Genomic DNA, 17,273 nt, shown 5'->3' on the forward strand with positions numbered 1-17,273 from the left:
GAAGGATGGGTAAAACCATGGGTAAAACTTCTGCGCAGCCCTATTTTTTACAGTCTACGGCGCAGACGCAATACAGATTTATTGCTGCCTGTCTCTTTAAGAGATTAGGTTAGACAGGCTAGTCCTCCAACTGAACGGCCGCGTAGTTTGACAACCTACTGACAGGAAACCGTAGAACTGCAAGCTGTGAGTATTATTCCTTTTTGTTGTGTTATCAACCCTTGAAAGCAGAGCTTTAATGCAGATATTAATGTTTATGATAGTTAATATTCTTAAATGGTCAGTGCTTGTATCTTGCATTGTAACAACTCCCTGTCTAGGCAAACAAAGCTAACCAGCAAGTGTTAGCTTCATGGACTTTAGCCTCCTGTGCAAGCAGTGCAAAATATAAAATAATCTCTATGCTGGCTCGGCATTGCTGTAATAGTTATCCTTACATTAATTTACTTAAGCATATGTAACAGTTACACATCTTATTCGATTTTGAAACCGGTACAAACTTCAGCTAACAATGAATGTTAACAACGAAGTTATTACGTATTAAATGAAATAGAAGTCATTTCTAATCCTCTACACTTCCACTCCAAATGTAGACAGGATATATGTTTTTATAACTTGGTAGCGCTGAGTTTGGTCGCTTTTTGTGTGTGTAGTGTACCTTTCCAGTAACGTTACATGACAGAAATCAGCGCAAATGTGTCCTTCAAATCCTTAAAGGGAAAGTTCACCCAATAATAAAAATTATGTCATCACTTACTCACCCTCAAATTGTTCCAAACCTGTATGAATTTATTTGTTCTGCTGAACACAAAAGAAGATATTATGAAGAATATGGGTAACCAAACAGTTGAAAATATATTATTTTGTATTCAGCAGAAGAAGAAAAAACTGTAGGCCTACTTGCAGATAATATTTTAATAAAATAAAAAGTAAACTGTAGGTGTACTTGGAGTACAATTTCATGACTGTTTCTTAACACACTTAATACTTGCCTAAGGCGGCCTACACTTATTTTAATGTGTTGTTAACTAAGTGCATTTAATAGCCTATCATACATTTTAATTTAATTGCAATTAACATGGTTGAGTGTCAAAAACATTACATTCAATTCACACTTAATTATATTGTTTTGAAGTAGACTATATTCTTTTTTTTCGTATTATGAATTCTTTTGAAAAGTATAGCAAAGTGTACTTCCATTTCACAAGTGTGCACACCCACAGAGTCCCTCATTTTTGTTTTGAGGCTTATTAAAAAAAGCCTACATTGAGAGGTAAAGCATTGTTTTCCTTTCCTCTCCAGGGCTTTCCACTGAACTTCACTTTTACCCAATTGGGAAAGGTTGGCTAAACTCACCCTGGACGTTGCAATGGCCCTCATGCGACTACGGCCCATGTGTTTGACCTATTTGTCGCCAAGAGGAAGAATTTCTCTTAGTGTAAATTGCAATGTCAAGTACAGAGTTTCTGTGTCCCAATCTCCCCGGCATCTAGCCATTAATAAGATAGTCGTAACGCGTAACCTCCCTCCAAAGTATCTCCCACTGACCATCTCTACATGCCGCCCACCATTCAAGACATTAGTGTTTCCCACTTCTGTCAACACTATATGCATTCGTGCTATTTCGACAAACCGGCACTTCTCAAGGGAAAGCCAGAACAGCCAGTCTTCCTTTAGTAAGACAAAAGGTACTGCTCCTGCCCCAGCATGTCTTGGTATATTGGTGTGGTGTATTATACTGTAGCAATTACATGCTTGCCTTTAGTACAAAAATGTGAGAACTCAATGCGTGCAATGAAAGCTTTTCAATTGGGGTGCTCACTGCTCACGCTCATATATAATAATTTAGCTTCAACAAATTACTTTTTGTTATTGAAACAATAGCTGCGTCCCAATTCAGAGGCTGCATCCTTCGAAGGGCGCATTCAAAGGCTGATTGTGTCACAGAGGCGTGACGAAGGCTGTCCCGATTTGAAGACTCCTTCAAATGCGTCCTCCAAATGCGTCCTTCATTTCCCGTGCAATGAAGGATACAAAAGATGGATCCTTCATGGCCTTGCCTACCCCAGAATTCATTGTGTGCCATGACAACAGGATTTTTTTATAGATATTGCCAAATTACACTTTTAAATGTAACTGTTGGGTTTCAGCTTACTCTAATAATACAAATGTAAAAGTAAAAAAACAACAACTTTAAATCAGTTCAAAGTTGACATCTTACTAAGATGCGATCATACTGTATATAGTTTATACTCTTTATTATATACAGGAATGGACCATGGTGAACATATTTGGACAGTTTGTGAAGCCTGGTACACACGTTAATGCCACACGTTATAATGCCACTCGTTAACAGCAACTGTCCCATTTAACAACGCTCTGTCCGACGTGGCCTTTGAAGTGCCTCTGAATTGGGAATCAGCTAATGTTTGTAACCTACCATACTGTATATACTTTCACTGCAGTGTCATCATCCATCCTGGAGGGTGAGACTCTTGCCATGGGGATGTGGTCACTAGGTCTTGGAGCTGTGGGGGCCGCCATCGCCGGCTTAATACTTGCAAACACTGACTTCCTGCTGACTAAACCGGCACCTGCTACTGTAGAGTATCTTGGGAATGCTGACCTCAAAACCATCGACAGTGGTAAGAAATGAACTGAAATTAAGAAATTACATTTTGGCCAATTGCTGTCATAATTAAGAAAAGCAGTCACTATATTTATTGTAATGTTTTCCCATCTGTATCCGTTCAGATGAGAGGATGTTAAAAGCGAAGATTCTCTGGGAGAGATCTGGTGCAGTGATCGTGGCTGTCCGGCGACCTGGATGATTTTTGTGCAGAGAGGTAAAGTAATCATGTTCCTCATAATAAAGTTTAGTCAAAGGCCTTCATTCACTGTTCAAACAAAATCTGAGCTATTTTTGCATTTTATACACTAATTTTGGGTGGAAATCTGAGTTAAAGTAGCTACGAGTACTACACTTCTATTAATTGCTGAAAACACATTAGTCTTATACCTAGGGATGCACTGATACGCGCTCGTGTGCTCATACTCATTAAAATGCTGCGTTTACAGTACAGTGCTTGTGACACAAAAACAAACAGAGAGCAGAATGGATATATCAGAAGGATGTCTATGAAGTTAATGTATCAAATCACTTTTCAAAGACTGTTCTTATAAATCTGAACTTTGGCATGGATTTTAGCGTACAAATGTTACAAATTCGTGCGTATGCAAATTTTATAAATGACACCCCAGCAAACCAGAATCGAGCATCCCTAGGGTGCCAGCCTGCAAACATACCTTATGCCGGTGACCAGCAATAATGGATTCTTCATTCTTCAGCAGGGTTGCCAAAGCAATGGTGCAAAATACAACATCAAGAGACCTTTTATGTTATTATGAGAAGTGAACAAATATTTTCAGTTCATTATTAAACTACATTAGTAAACTATGGTGGGAAATTAATGGGAAACACTGAATCTATACATGAAAATATGAAGATGTGATTGTGTATCTGCAGGAGGCCTCTGAGCTGTCCTCTCTGAAGCCCCAGCTGGATGAGCTCGGGGTTCCTCTGTATGCCGTTGTGAAGGAGAATATAGGTACGGAGATTCAGGGCTTCAAGCCTCAGTTCGCAGGGGAAATTTTCCTGGATGAAAAGGTTAGTAAACATTAAAAGGATTCCATCATTTACCCTTGTGTTGTTCTTAAGACTTTTGTTAATCTTCGGTACATATATTTACATTTTTGATGAAACCTGAGAGATTTCTGTGCCTCTATTGAAAGTCCACACAACCAAAATTTTGTTGCTTCAAAAAGTTTGTAAAAGGATCCGTATGAATCAAGCCGTTAAATCCAAGTCTTCTGAAGAGACACAATCACTTTATATGATGAACAGATTTAATTTACACTTTTAATCATATAAACATTGGTCAACGCACATATATAGAGCACATCAAACATGGTAAATGGAAGCTCAAATGTGCTTGCATGAAAAGTTTTACTGAATAATGCAGAAAACTACCAGTAATTCTTTATTCATTCATACATTGTTTTGCCTGGGTGTCTTTATTTGTGAACAGCAAGCATTTTATGGGCCACAACAGAGGAAGATGGGTGGGCTTGGTTTCATTCGCTTGGGAGTTTGGCAAAATTTTATAAGGGCCTGGAGGTCGGGTTACCAGGGTAACATGAATGGAGAAGGTTTCATCCTGGGAGGGGTGTTTGTCATCGGATCTGGCGAACAGGTAATATATATAGGTATTTCATTAAATCATTACAAACCAATTCAGAGATTTAGCAACTTGACTCCTCATACATCCTGTTTTTTTCCACTTTCAGGGGGTTCTCCTAGAGCACAGAGAAAAGGAGTTTGGAGATAAAGTCAGCTTAGAGTCTGTTTTGGAAGCCGCTAAGAAAATTGTGGTAGAAAAGTAAATGTTGTCTAAAGTTTGATCAAAATACAATTCTCCCTTATCACAATCCACCTCATCTCACTTAATTCTACTAATGCTGTGAATGTGGAAAAGCTCAGGTTATGTTTAATTGTTAGTACTGACTGGTACACTTTAAGAGCTAAGTGATAACCTCACAGAGTTGCATGTGGCCTCATTTTAATTCTGGTGCTTTAGTACTTACAAATGAGAGTAATGTTAAGTAATATTTTTTTTGCACTTTAGAAATAGTTTGTCATGAACCATTGTATTGTTGTTTTTCACCTTACTGCGTTCCTTTGGATGCCTGCTGCCATGTGCCACGTGGTTTCTGGTGGTATGTGTTTTAATGATAGTCTGACTCCAAACTCCATGTTGAAAGAGCAGATTTGATGCCAACACATGCCTAGATACCCTCTGGTTTTTGGTCAGTGAGCAGCCAGAGGTTCAGCTGCGGGTGGACACAATGAACAATAAACATGCCACCTCCAAATATTCAGTTTGTCTGTATTTTACATGCTTTTGAGTATTTATGTTTGAATTCTCATTAATTTACTTGAAAAAAACTATATGCATGTTTGTCTCTATTTATACTATTGTTCAAAAGTTTAGGATCAGTAAGTTAAAAAAGAGAAGAAATACATTTATTCAGCAAGGATGCATTAAATTGATCAAGTCACAGTGAATACATTTATGTTACAAAAGATTTCTATTTCAAATGAATGTTTTCTTTTACTTTCTATTCCTAAAAAACTAAAATGGCATTACAATTGTTTACAGCATTGATGATAGGAAGTGTTTCTTGAATCATGTGACACTGATGCTGAAAATTCAGCTTTGCCGTCACAGGAATAAATGACATTTTAAACTATATTAAAATAGAAAACAGTTGTTTTAAATTGTAATATTTCACATTATAATTTTTTTCTGTATCTTCGATCAAATAAATGCCTTGGTGAGCACAAAAGACTTCTTTCAAAAACATTTTAAAACAACTGTACTTACCCAAATCTTCCAATGGCAGTGTATGTACAGTAAAACATTTATTCTCATGAGAAACTGCATGTATCATGTCCTTTACATTGTATTTCTCCACAACACAACTTGTGTACTACTCTTAAGCCTCTACTGAGACATTCAGCTCTAATCCCTGATTAGTATATATGCATACGTAACACTTCTTTTCTAAACCCACCTACTTTTATACTTGCATTTTTAAGGCAGGTACTTTGAAACTGCTCTCATAAAGAATTTAGCTTATTGTTTAAACATGGGTTTCATCTGGGTAAGCCATCCGGTTAGAAAACGTCTGATTAACTGATCAACTGTTATAAGCCAAATATTTAGTTTATTCTAAGTACGAGCCAAGGCACCTCAATAGCAAGCGCTGACAAAATATTGTCTCAGACAGTTAGTTTAATATATTTATTACATTGTTCCAGATAAAATACACACAAGGATTAACAAAACAATATAAAATGCTGGAAAAATAAAACACAATGAGCACCAATAATAACTATAATAATAGTGCTAAAGTGGGTCTTCCTGGAGTGACATTTATATGCATGACACCACACCATTTATTGTGCTTGCATTTGTCTGCACTTTCCATGCTATGGGAGACCTATCAATAAATATGTGCTCTAAGCATCAAGAATATGTGCAGTAACAGAATTGTTTTCTTTGGTAAGGTCTCATTTTTGTGACATGTCAAATGTATTTTGGTGTGACAATCTTTAATTTTAATTTAATTATGGTCCACATATTGATGGACAACCATAATGTTATAACTGTCAATAGAAAACACAGAGACCATTGTATGTTCATTAACAATCTTGTGTGTGTACAATTATTAACATAATGGTTTTCTATTCATTAAGTTCACTAAATTAATACATTTGTACACAATAAAACACTTTTTCATGAGATCTCCAATAAACATTGTCAGTGGTCTAGTGCAGTGGTTCTCAGTTCCAGTCCTCGTGACCCACTGCTCTGCACATTTTGTATGTCTCCCTTATTTAACACACCTGAACCAGATCATCAGCTCATTAGGAGAGACTCCATGAACTGAACTGAGTGTGTCAGATTAAGAGAGACATACAAAAATGTGCAGAGCAGTGGGTCACGAGGACTGGAATTGAGAACCACTCTAGTGCAATTTACAATCATAAAACATCTGAGAGAACTTACTAAGTAACCTGGTGTACCTCTAGTAAAATGTTACAAACAGTTTTGTGATTAAAGAGGATATGACAGCATAATGTCTGTTGAGAAAGACAGTAACACCCTCGTTTAAGTTTGAAACTGTGTCTATTATGTTGAGCATCACTGTACATCATGTTATGTGACGTTGGTGCATTATTACACGACCGACTGAACTTGTGCTGGTACACTGCATTATAATAGGAAGAATAAATCCTGACAGCATGTGGTTAATCTTTTCTGTGAGATTTGGTGTAACAGGACATCCCAAAAGGAAATTTAGACATTTTTGTATAAATCACAATCACATAGTCTTATTTGCATAACATATCCGACAGCTCTCTCTATCAATCATAGTAACAGGGAAATTGTGCATTAACTCCTGACTGTTTTCCACAACATTTTTTTTTTTTTTCAACCGCATACTTATGTAACATATAATGTGCTAAGAAATTAGGCTAAATAATATTTGCCTACATGGAGTTCTCAAGTCAAAAACAAACAGATCTCTGTTGCCTCTCAGAGGACATGATGAGAATAACATCACATCAATGAGCCTTTTTCATCCCCCAAAAAAAGCTCAGAGTTCCGAGAGTCTGATGGCAAAGAAACACTGTAAAGGTTTGTTAACTTCATCCACAAAAACAATAGGAACCAAGCAACAAAAACTACACACTGTAACATTACCACAATATGTCAGGGAAAACAAGTTTGATCTTATTCGCTCAGATTACAGGAGGCCGTTAACTTACAAAAGGTTAGGTTATATCATACACTACAGACACTGACTGACATCATATATATATATATATATATATATATATATATATATATATATATATATATATATATATATATATATTTATTGATACAACATCTCATAGATTCCCCCATGACAACAATAAATAAATCTGATTGTTGTTCCCATAACTGTTAATGTCTGAGATGATAGATGATCAAAGCAGGGCTTATGAAGCAACTCTTTCTTCATACTCTGAATGAGTGAACTCTGTTCGTATAAATTGCTCTTGCTGTCTGAGAGATGTAGTGCTTCTGTCTTTAAGCCTAGACACATTCTGTCCCACTAGGGGGAATTATTTTTACAATCACACAAATGCAAATAATAATAGATATTATTTTGACCTCTTCACAATTCTTCAATAACAACACACAAACTACAATCCACACAACCAAATGTAAGGCTTAAACAGAAATGATGAAGTATGGCCTGCAGGAAGTAAAGATGTACATCAGAGATAGTCACCTAATAATTAGCATTTTGATGTGCTCATGAAGGAGTGTTAGCACATCTTAGGGCTTCTTTTGCAGTACAGAGAGTAAAGCACACTGCATTTACTGCATAAGTGCACTTAATGGGCACATATTGGAGCACGTAAGGTGGAAATACTCCTGGCAGAATAAAGTTGAATGTGCATGTGAGAGAAACCTTTGAGCCACAAACCTGGAAAACTTAGAACACTAACTAAAGAACACTAATGAAACTAAAGATCTTACAATATGCATATGGTAATCTAGAATAATCAAAGAGATGAATGTATTGGTAAATAAGTCAACATGTTTGTGATGGGGTTTAAAACACCAATGCAGCAAGTTAACATTCAAGCTTCTTAACTAAATCCAGCAGCAAATTCTGCCCTTCATTGTACATATAGTCATTAAGGATTGTGCAATAGCATGGGTAAAATTGACAAAAATATATAACTCAGAACAGCACAAAAAAAAAAAAAAAAAAAAAATTCTACCTTTCAAGTTGTGCCCACTAACCTCCAGTGCAATGGAAGACATCAGAATGGGCTGCAACCTAGACTGCACTACAGACCCTTGTTGAAATAAACAGTGGTGGTGTGAGGATTGCTTTGTCGTAAACTCTCTTGAAGCTCCGGCTCCAGGCTGCTCACCTTCATAGAACTTCACAGAGACAGAAAGACATCCCAATTCAGCACATCGAACAAACTAGGGGAAAATAGATTATATTAGTAGCACTCACCTTTTCTGTGGGAACAGGGCGCAGCACAACGGAGTGGCAAACACCAGGCTGTGGGGATGGATATTTAAAATCAATCATTCATTCGTTGTTTTAAACCAGGATTGATGTGTATAGCAAATAAACAGACTAAAAAATAAAATAAATAAAAAACGTACCAGAATCCAACAAGTCCAACTTGTACAGGAGCATTGAGAACCGGGAACCGCTGAGAAAGGGACAGAAATTTTGTGATGCACTTTAAAAACATCCATTTTGCTTACAGATTCAGATAAACGCTTGAAATGAGTCTGTGACTCTTTACCTTCATGAAAGCTTTCTTCTCTAAGGCATTCATAATAACTGGAGGAATAGCTGTTTGAGAAAACCAATGCAAAAAAAATTAAATACAAGGGGAACACTCTTAATTTCATATTTTACCACTTTTTTTGGCTGTGAATAAGAGGTTATTAAAATCAATTAATAAAAAATAAAAAAACACATCAGAAATATAGAGAAACTCCATTATTAACATTAAAAAAAAAAAAAAATCTACAAAAGCTTACCCATGGCTGGCACTGCCATGCCAATACGAGACACCACCACCTGCACGATGGCTTGCTGAGCAGCTTTAGTTGATTCTCCGAGACGTTTACCCTCAGCATCAGTAATAGGGATACCACACTTCAGCTCTCTGTAGAAGTATTAAGAAAAGAGAGAACTCATTCAATGGTCAATTCAACATTTTTAAGGCCAATTAAAGGTGCAGTAAGCAATTTCTGAGAAACAAACAAACAAACACACCCCTCCCTTCTTTGCTCTGCCCCTAAAATGCATGAACGCAATGCAAGAGTGGATGTTTCTGTATCATAGCTGGAGCGAAGCAAAAAAAATGCTTTGTGAAAAATAAAGCTAAGATGACAAACGACAAGGAACTACAAAATATTTACATATAGTACACAAGAGTATACACAAGCAAGAGTTGGTTGTTAGTCGCCAGCAGCACTCCAGCTCCAGACAAACAATAGCACTCAAAACTGTCCTGTTACTATAGCTCAGGGGTTTTCAAAGTGGGGGCCATGGCCCCCTGGGGGGCCGCAGCAAGTTGAAAAAAAAAAAACGTAAAAAAATAAATATTTGCTAATATGAGTATTGTTATGAAAAAACATTATAATAATTTGTTGCATAGCCTATCTGATATCTGATTGATCGGCTAGTGACAAGAATTGGCCGATTTTCACGTGATTTTCAGTCTGACATATGCCGATTCAAATGCACTCGGGCGCCGCATGAATAACATCCCGCAACATCAACATCACACATGCACACAGAACGCACATGTAGGAAACCTTGTGAATTACGGCCGTTTCAGATCGCGAGCGGCGCGTGAGCAGCGCGAATTTTTTTCGGCATGCATGACATGTTCAGTGAGTGCATTCACACCGCGAGCTGGAGCAGCGCGTGAGCGTCAAGCAGGAGCGTCGCATGAGCAGCAGTGAAGCGGAGGGTTTCGACGCCGAGCCTATTTTTGTAGCGCTGCTCACGCTCAGTTAAAGTGAAAGCACACTTTTGATGGACAAAATAAATATGATTTCACTCAAAAAAATGCACATAATTTGCATGTATAGTGTGTTTTAACAAGGAGTAGGCTATGTCAGAAAAGAAAATGAAGACAAAAATATTTATAGAGAATGTATCCATTTAAACTTGTTTTTATTAACCAGTTTGGGTAAAAGTGGTGTTTTGTTTTATATATATATATATATATATATATATATATATATATATATATATATATATAAAATAAATATTTGTGTGTGCTGTAAAGTGGTTAGAAAAAATGAAATCAGAATCGGCTTAAATCTGTATCGGCAGGTCAAACTCAATGAAAAATCGGAATCTGCCTTGAAAATTGTAATCGGTGCATCTCATCTTTCTGATTGGCTGGTATCAAACACCATCACATCTGACAATCTGATGTTCACCTAGATGTTTTATTTATTTATTTCTACATGTGCCATGCCGTAGTATTGTCGATGGGTTCAATACGATGGGTTCGTATTTGGGGGGCCTTGGCATGGAAAAGTTTGGGAACCCCTGCTATAGCTAACATTACAACAACAGCATATTTTGGTTCCGTGAAACATAGCAAAACCAATGTTCCTCACGTATGGAGCAGAAACAACATAACCTTGGCGTCTGTTTTCAGGCCGTCCTGCTCTGGTGTCTCCAGCACTGGAAAGCTGTTCTAATATTACTACAGGTCCTAAAGCTCTTTCCTTCTTTTTCCAGTGATAGTCCTGACTTTCTCTTTTGTAATGTCTTTCAGCCATCTCTCTTTCTCCAGTCTTTCTTCAAATCTCCCTCTTGTTCAATCTCTCTCCTCCCCCATCATGAGTGGACACGCCCCCTACTGCTGATTGGCTACGAGTGTGTTGCGGTGCTCTGTCCGATCCACTTTTAACAGCGTTTCTTAGAAATCGCTTAATGCAAAATTATTTTACATTTTAAGTAATTCAAATTCTGGAAAGCAGTCTTTTTTTCACTCACCTTTGTCTCATGAAGGGTATGTTGATGCAATTTGCTGCTGCCACTGCAGCAAATGGAACAAAACGCCCCATAATAGCAGGCAAGTGCTGGAGAGAGATAAGATATTGAGTGACTACTGACAAAAACTGTCCACAAAATATAAACCAGCATTTAAAAGCCATTCAAAAGGTACTGACACACAAGATCAACAATTAAGCCTAGAAAGCAGTAAATATTTTAACTCTTTTGCTGTATGACAGGTTTGTTTATGTGTCTGAATACAGGGGACAATATATATATATATATATATATATATATATATATCATTCAAAAGTTTGGGGTCAGTAAGATTTATTAATATTTACAGTATAAATTTAAAGATATGTATACTTTTATTCAGCAAGGACACATTAAATTGATAAAGCGACAGTAAATACATTTATAATGTTAGAAAAGATTTCTATTTCAAATAAATACTGCTCTTTTTAATTTTCTATTCATCAAAGAATTCAGAAAAAAAAACTTTCATGTGCCAAAGTAGTAAACCAATATCTTCAAAAATGTTAAAGAATTTAAAGAAATGTTAAAAAGTCACTCTGTAATAAACTATAAATATTGAGACAGTTTAAGGAAAGGACAGACCTTGGTTAGAGACTTCAGGCCAAGGGCTGTTATTACAGCTCCAGTGGTCGCACTGACGTAGGCTGCACCAAGCTGACTGCAGAGGCGAAAATAATTTGCATTAAGTATTATGTATTGTTATGTGTTACTGAGCAGATCACTACATAAATATTTCTCATGAAGCTCATAATTGCTACACTGACATTACAGAATTTCTCCTTAGCAGCTGGTACACAGCATGACTGTACTGCACGGCAAGCTGGCGGCAATCGCATGAGCTTTCGCACTAAACACAGAGACTGGAGCTTTCAAAATTGCTGCTATGGCTTTGGATAGAAAAAAGAAAGAAAATAAAAAGACGAGTCTGCAAATGATTTGGTAAAAAGCAGAGAACAGCACAACCATTCCTTTTAACAAAAACAACTAGAGTGTATTTGTATGTGTGTGTGTGTGTGTGTGTCAGTGTATGTGCAAGCTGTGGTTGCAGCCACATGGACTATAATAAATAATATTCATAGATCTAGCCTATGTGACATGGTCTAGGGGACAGCCTATGCAAATTTTTTAAACATGTTTAAAAATTATCGGGAGGTGCTTTGTAACTTTGGCTCTTAATTTCTCTCACACAATGCAAGCCGCGACCATACGAGCATCAACGATTTCTACACAATTTCTCCCGAGAGAAAAAAAAAGAAAAGCTTTTACGACATCAAAAATCGTAGTGTACACCCGACTTTAATGGTGCAATATACCAATAAGGTGTGGGCGAAACACACCATCACACCATCAAAAGGTGGGTTGCCATGAGGCCTCCTATAGAAACCTGCAGCTAGACTGTTTCTAGTAGTGATCTTAGCCTTCATACTTCATGGTGAGTGGCGCGTCTCCACTGCGGTTAGTGTAGTTGACAACGGCATTGAAGGACTGGTTAACCCACTGCCAAAACACCACTGCTGGGGTTGTCCTGAAAACAAAGAGAGAAACTTGAATTTAATGAAAAATGCAAAGTGTATTTTTTTTAAAATAAATTAAATACATTTATTATGAGACTTCTTGGACGATGCTGCAGTCATAAGAATCTCCCACACAAGCCTGTAATTTGAGTCACATGTTGATCTTACTAAAAATGACTCATTTGCAGATGACTCACTGATCCAAGTAATTATGTGTCTACAAAACTGGGAAAAAGAACTGAATTTTCTTTTTTAATCCTATTCAAATTATTCTTTTACTCTCTACGTTTTAAGAGCACAAAATACTACCATAAAACACAGTCAACCTTCTAACCCTGAATCAAACCACCAAACTTAGCAATTCAGTAGGAATGCTGTCTTTTCCATGACTCATTTAGGAAATATTCCCTGAACTGAGCGGGGATGTTTATCCCAGCCATGGAAAGATTTACTCCCTTCCTTTTATAGCTCAAATGTATAACATTTTCAGGTCTAAATACACTTCCTGTCCATATGGTGTTCATAACGATGAATGATCAAGAGTGAGTGTGCTCTTCTTACCTGTAAAAGGTAAGCATGCAACCCGTAATGGTCATGTTCATGGGTACTTGTGCAGACATGCGTCCAACTAGCAGCATTTTCTCTCCTGTGTCTGGGTGGAAAGCAGAGTCGTAGATGTATTTGGCCCTCCATAGTTGATCTTCTGTTAGCCCAGGCTTCACGACTCCCAACCTGTGAAAGAGGGCACAGCAGAAAGATATTTTATTCAAGACAAACTGATAACGGCATAGAGAGCTGAAACAATATTTAAGGTAAAGTGTGTTATTTTGGGTATTTTAAATCCCTGCTTAATATGCAGATACATATACAAGTAAGCCATTCATAGGTTGATTCCTACGAAAAGCTCTGTGGCGTTTTTAAAACATTGCTATTTTTGTTTGAGCATATCAACCAGCAACACTGGCCAATGGTATTTGGGGTGGGACTGGGATCTGTTTGTCTGACCAATGGGAGAGGGGGGAGTGTTTGAAAACAGCCGATAATAAGACTTCACAGGGCATTAGAGCTAGTAAAAAGAAAACTCATATAAAGGTTTTTTCAAAAGTTTGTGGTTAGTAATTTTTTTAATGTTTTTGAAAGAAATCTCTTATGCTCACCAAGGCTGCATTTATTTGGTCAAAAATACAGTAAAAATAGTAAAATATTGTAAAATATTATTAGAATTTTAAAATAACTTTTTATTTAAATATGTTTTAAAGTTTAATTTATTCCTGTGATGACAAAGCTGAATTTTCAGCATCACTCCAAGTCTTCAGTGCCACATGATCCTTCATAAAACATTCTAATATGCTGATTTGCTTCTTAAGAAACATTTCTTATTATTATCAATGTTGAAAAGAGTTGTGCTGCTTCATATTTTTGTGGAAACAGTGATACTATATTTCAGGATTCTTTGACGAATACAAAAAGAAAAAAGAAAAAGAAAAAAAAAAAACAGAAAAACCCCCCAGCATATAGGATACTTGAAATAGAAATCTTGTTACATTTCATAAATGTTTTTACTGTCACTTTTGATCAATTTAATGTGTTCTTGCTGAATAAAAGTATTTAAAATGACATTTTACAGTCAGTGTCGCTTTAAAATCACTATATAGTAGTAATCATAAAAATCATAATGTATTCATAAAGAAGCCTACCGCACAGATGTAGCAACCCTGTTTGCAAAGATGTGAGGTAGGATAAGCACTTAGTTTCAATCAACAAATCCATGTTTAAATGTTTTAAGGTTCCGTTTAGAAAAGGAAATTAACATTTATTATATATATTGCTCCCTAAAAGATTTCCAATGATTGGTACGGCTACAGTTTCTACATTATCATAAAGGACAGGAATCAGGATTTCACCCCAAAAGTTCATAGACTAGAAACAATTCAGCCCTTTGGGATTACAGACCTGTAGTCCTCCACAGTAACTCTGGCATCCTCCAAAACCTCACTGGACAGCAGCACGTTTCTGGGGTCCGTCACCATGAAGAAGTGCTGAGCCCGGCCCATAAATGTGCCCTGGTCCCATCGTGGTTCTTTAATGTTGATATTCAGTGGCAAATCTCCAGACATCCTATTCACCTTCTGTGAAGATCACAGATAATCTACTGAGAAACTTACTTAATTAAGTGAGAAACAAAATATGGTTTAGAAGCTGTCAAGCCTGATTTGTGTGAACATGGTCATTTTCACACTTAAGAAAAAAATGTAAGTAAGTTAGTGTGAAAAATGAAAGCAAGTCAAAGGTGAAAGTAAAACTAAGAAAATTTATGACTGAAAAAAAAAAATATGACTAAACCCTGTTTACTAATAGACAATTTTATTGATGCGTATCAACACGCTTGCAGTCATGCACGCCCATAAACAATAATGTCTGATAAATTAACATGCGAGATTAGCAATACATGTCAAAAGAGCAAGGACTAGCCGGGCTGTTGAACTTACAAAGATGTTTATTTGAGAAATATATAATTGAACTACTTAACAACTAAAGAAAATGTTACCGTTTATCTACCATGGAAAAGCGAGCGACATAAACCGCATAATTACAGCTTTTGTAGCTAATGCTAGCTGCTATGCTGGTGGGATGTAAACTAACAAGGAAATATAAAATAAAGACATTTCCTATGACATGAGATTAATTTATTTTGATTGAAGCTGTGAATTGTTCCGCTGTTCAGTATGTGCTTTTTGCGCATAAAAAATAAGCAGTGTAATTATAAGCACCCATATCCCCTTCAACCTGCTAAGATAACGTTAGCTAGCTACATACAGCATAATCTCACACCTACATGAACACAACAATCATATCGAAATAGACAAACGTGCTTTTGTTCAAAGGGTCATTCAGTAAAATATGTGACACAGACCTTGATAAAAGACCACAGGTAACGTTCAGGTATACCTTGAAGCAGATGACCTCAGCGCTGACTGCTTTCCTCTGCGTGATGACAGTGTGTACTGCCCGCACTTCCGGTCTGCTTGACTAGCAGCCTTGAAAACCTGCGCGAGAAGGTTGAAATGATGAACGTGCGTTTTTTTGTGTGCAAAGGCGGTGTTTGGAACAGAGAGATCTGCAGTTGGCTCGAGATACTGGGCGTGGATGGGACCAGCGTTATGATTGGCAGATGGTTCTAAACCGGGGCGTGGATAGGAGCTGCGTTATGATTGGTTATCTGCTTCGTGATTTCCTGAGATAGGCCATTCATTGGGAGCGCTAACCTGCACAGTTAATGGGGATTTTTAGCTTTGTGAAAAAAGTGTTACTTTAGCCGTTTTGCAAACTTCCGCCAGATTTACCCACTGAAAAGACGGCTTCATTCCTTTAACCACACGTAATATATCCTAATGTTGTCCTTGTTGCAATTTTGATTAAAGAGCTGTGGGTATATTTGGTGAAAAGATGCAGAAAAAAAGCAGAAATCTAGACTTTACATATACTATTGTAAATAAATACAATTTATTATTTTTTGTAATAATAATACAAAATTAAAAAAAAAATTATTTAAAAAAATAAATTCTCGATTTCTGTGGCGAATTCAGTTTTGTTCTGCAGTAAAATCTGTTCATACTTTATACCTTCATACCCACTTTCAAACCAAATTTAGAGCTAAGAATTAAAGGAACAGTTCACCCAAAAAATACAATTCTGTCATTATTTACTCACCTTCATGACGCTCCAAACCGTTTGACTTTCGTTCTTTTTTCAGAACGCAAATGAAGATCGTTCTGATGAAATCTAAAAGCTTTCTGTCCCTTTGTTGACTTCGTTGACAGCTACACAACTTACACTTTGACGCTTCAAAAAGTTCATAAAGAGATTGTAAAACTAATCCATATGAATTGAGCGGTTTAGAACAAATTTTCTGAAGAGACTCGGTCACTTTATATGATGAACAGATTTAATATAGGCTTTTATTCACATATAAACATTGATCAGCAAACATAAACAGAAGGTCAGCCGAACCTGCTTAACGTGCGAGAACAAACCTCATTGGTTCTTGCTGAAGCTCAAACTGCTGTGTAACACAGGAAAATGAACCTCATTGGTTCTCGCACCTCAAGCGAACATGCTTGAACTTCCCTTTACCTCAATTGATGTGTGAGTTGATGAATGTTTATGTGAATAAACATCAAATTTCTGTTCATCAAATAAAATGATCATGTCTCTTCAGAAAATTTGTACTAAACCACTAAATTAATATGAATTAGTTTTACGTTCTCTTTATGAACTTTTTGAATCATCAATGTGGTTGTTGTGTAGCTGTCAATGGAGGGACAGAAAGCTCACAGATTTCATCAAAAAGATCTTCACTTGTGTTCCGAAGATGAACGAAAGTCTTACGTGTTTGGAACGACATGAGGGTGAGTAATTAATGGCAGAATCTTCATTTTTGGGCGAACTATCCCTTTAAAGCAATGTTGTTAAATGACCACTATATGGCAGTATAGTGTCATGAAAGATGCTCCAATATCCTTGATGCTATGAAGGGATTCA

At 36.8% G+C, this 17,273-nt stretch overlaps 2 protein-coding genes across 3 annotated transcripts; one reads left to right on the top strand and one right to left on the bottom strand.

Annotated features, from left to right (window-relative positions):
• Positions 1-51: 51 nt before the first annotated feature.
• Positions 52-4,934, top strand: selenou1a (selenoprotein U 1a). Of its 2 annotated transcripts, XM_084093159.1 has the most exons (7): positions 95-186; positions 1,303-1,688; positions 2,466-2,645; positions 2,755-2,846; positions 3,527-3,667; positions 4,089-4,253; positions 4,348-4,934. In XM_084093159.1, the coding sequence occupies exons 2-7, from the start codon at positions 1,370-1,372 to the stop codon at positions 4,441-4,443; spliced, it is 993 nt and encodes a 330-aa protein (XP_083949285.1). In that variant the 5' UTR covers positions 95-186; positions 1,303-1,369; the 3' UTR covers positions 4,444-4,934. The 2 variants fall into 2 exon arrangements, with proteins under 2 accessions (XP_083949286.1, XP_083949285.1); XM_084093160.1 differs by lacking the exon at positions 1,303-1,688 and having other exon boundaries at positions 52-186.
• A 915-nt stretch (positions 4,935-5,849) lies between these two features.
• Positions 5,850-15,787, bottom strand: sfxn3 (sideroflexin 3). Its single transcript, XM_084093161.1, has 12 exons — positions 15,646-15,787; positions 14,685-14,860; positions 13,293-13,463; positions 12,644-12,742; positions 11,800-11,875; positions 11,179-11,264; positions 9,195-9,322; positions 8,954-9,003; positions 8,808-8,857; positions 8,653-8,700; positions 7,542-8,573; positions 5,850-6,429 (listed from the first exon to the last, which is right to left on the bottom strand). Exons 2-11 carry the CDS (start codon positions 14,846-14,848, stop codon positions 8,477-8,479), a joined length of 969 nt encoding a protein of 322 aa, XP_083949287.1. The 5' UTR covers positions 14,849-14,860; positions 15,646-15,787; the 3' UTR covers positions 5,850-6,429; positions 7,542-8,476.
• Positions 15,788-17,273: the final 1,486 nt, after the last annotated feature.

The sequence above is a fragment of the Abramis brama genome (genome assembly GCF_963993115.1).
Source record: "Abramis brama genome assembly, chromosome: 19".
Classification (NCBI taxonomy): Eukaryota; Metazoa; Chordata; class Actinopteri; order Cypriniformes; family Leuciscidae; genus Abramis; species Abramis brama.

Bases quoted from the DNA above. Each gene is read 5' to 3' on its own strand.
- sfxn3 (XM_084093161.1), bottom strand. From the start codon at position 14,848: ATGTCTGGAGATTTGCCACTGAATATCAACATTAAAGAACCACGATGG. The intron at 13,464-14,684 runs GTCTGTAATCCC...CCTCTTTCACAG, and splicing joins GTTACTGTGGAGGACTACAG to GTTGGGAGTCGTGAAGCCTG. The intron at 11,265-11,799 runs GTCTGTCCTTTC...ATCTCTCTCCAG, and splicing joins GCCTGAAGTCTCTAACCAAG to CACTTGCCTGCTATTATGGG.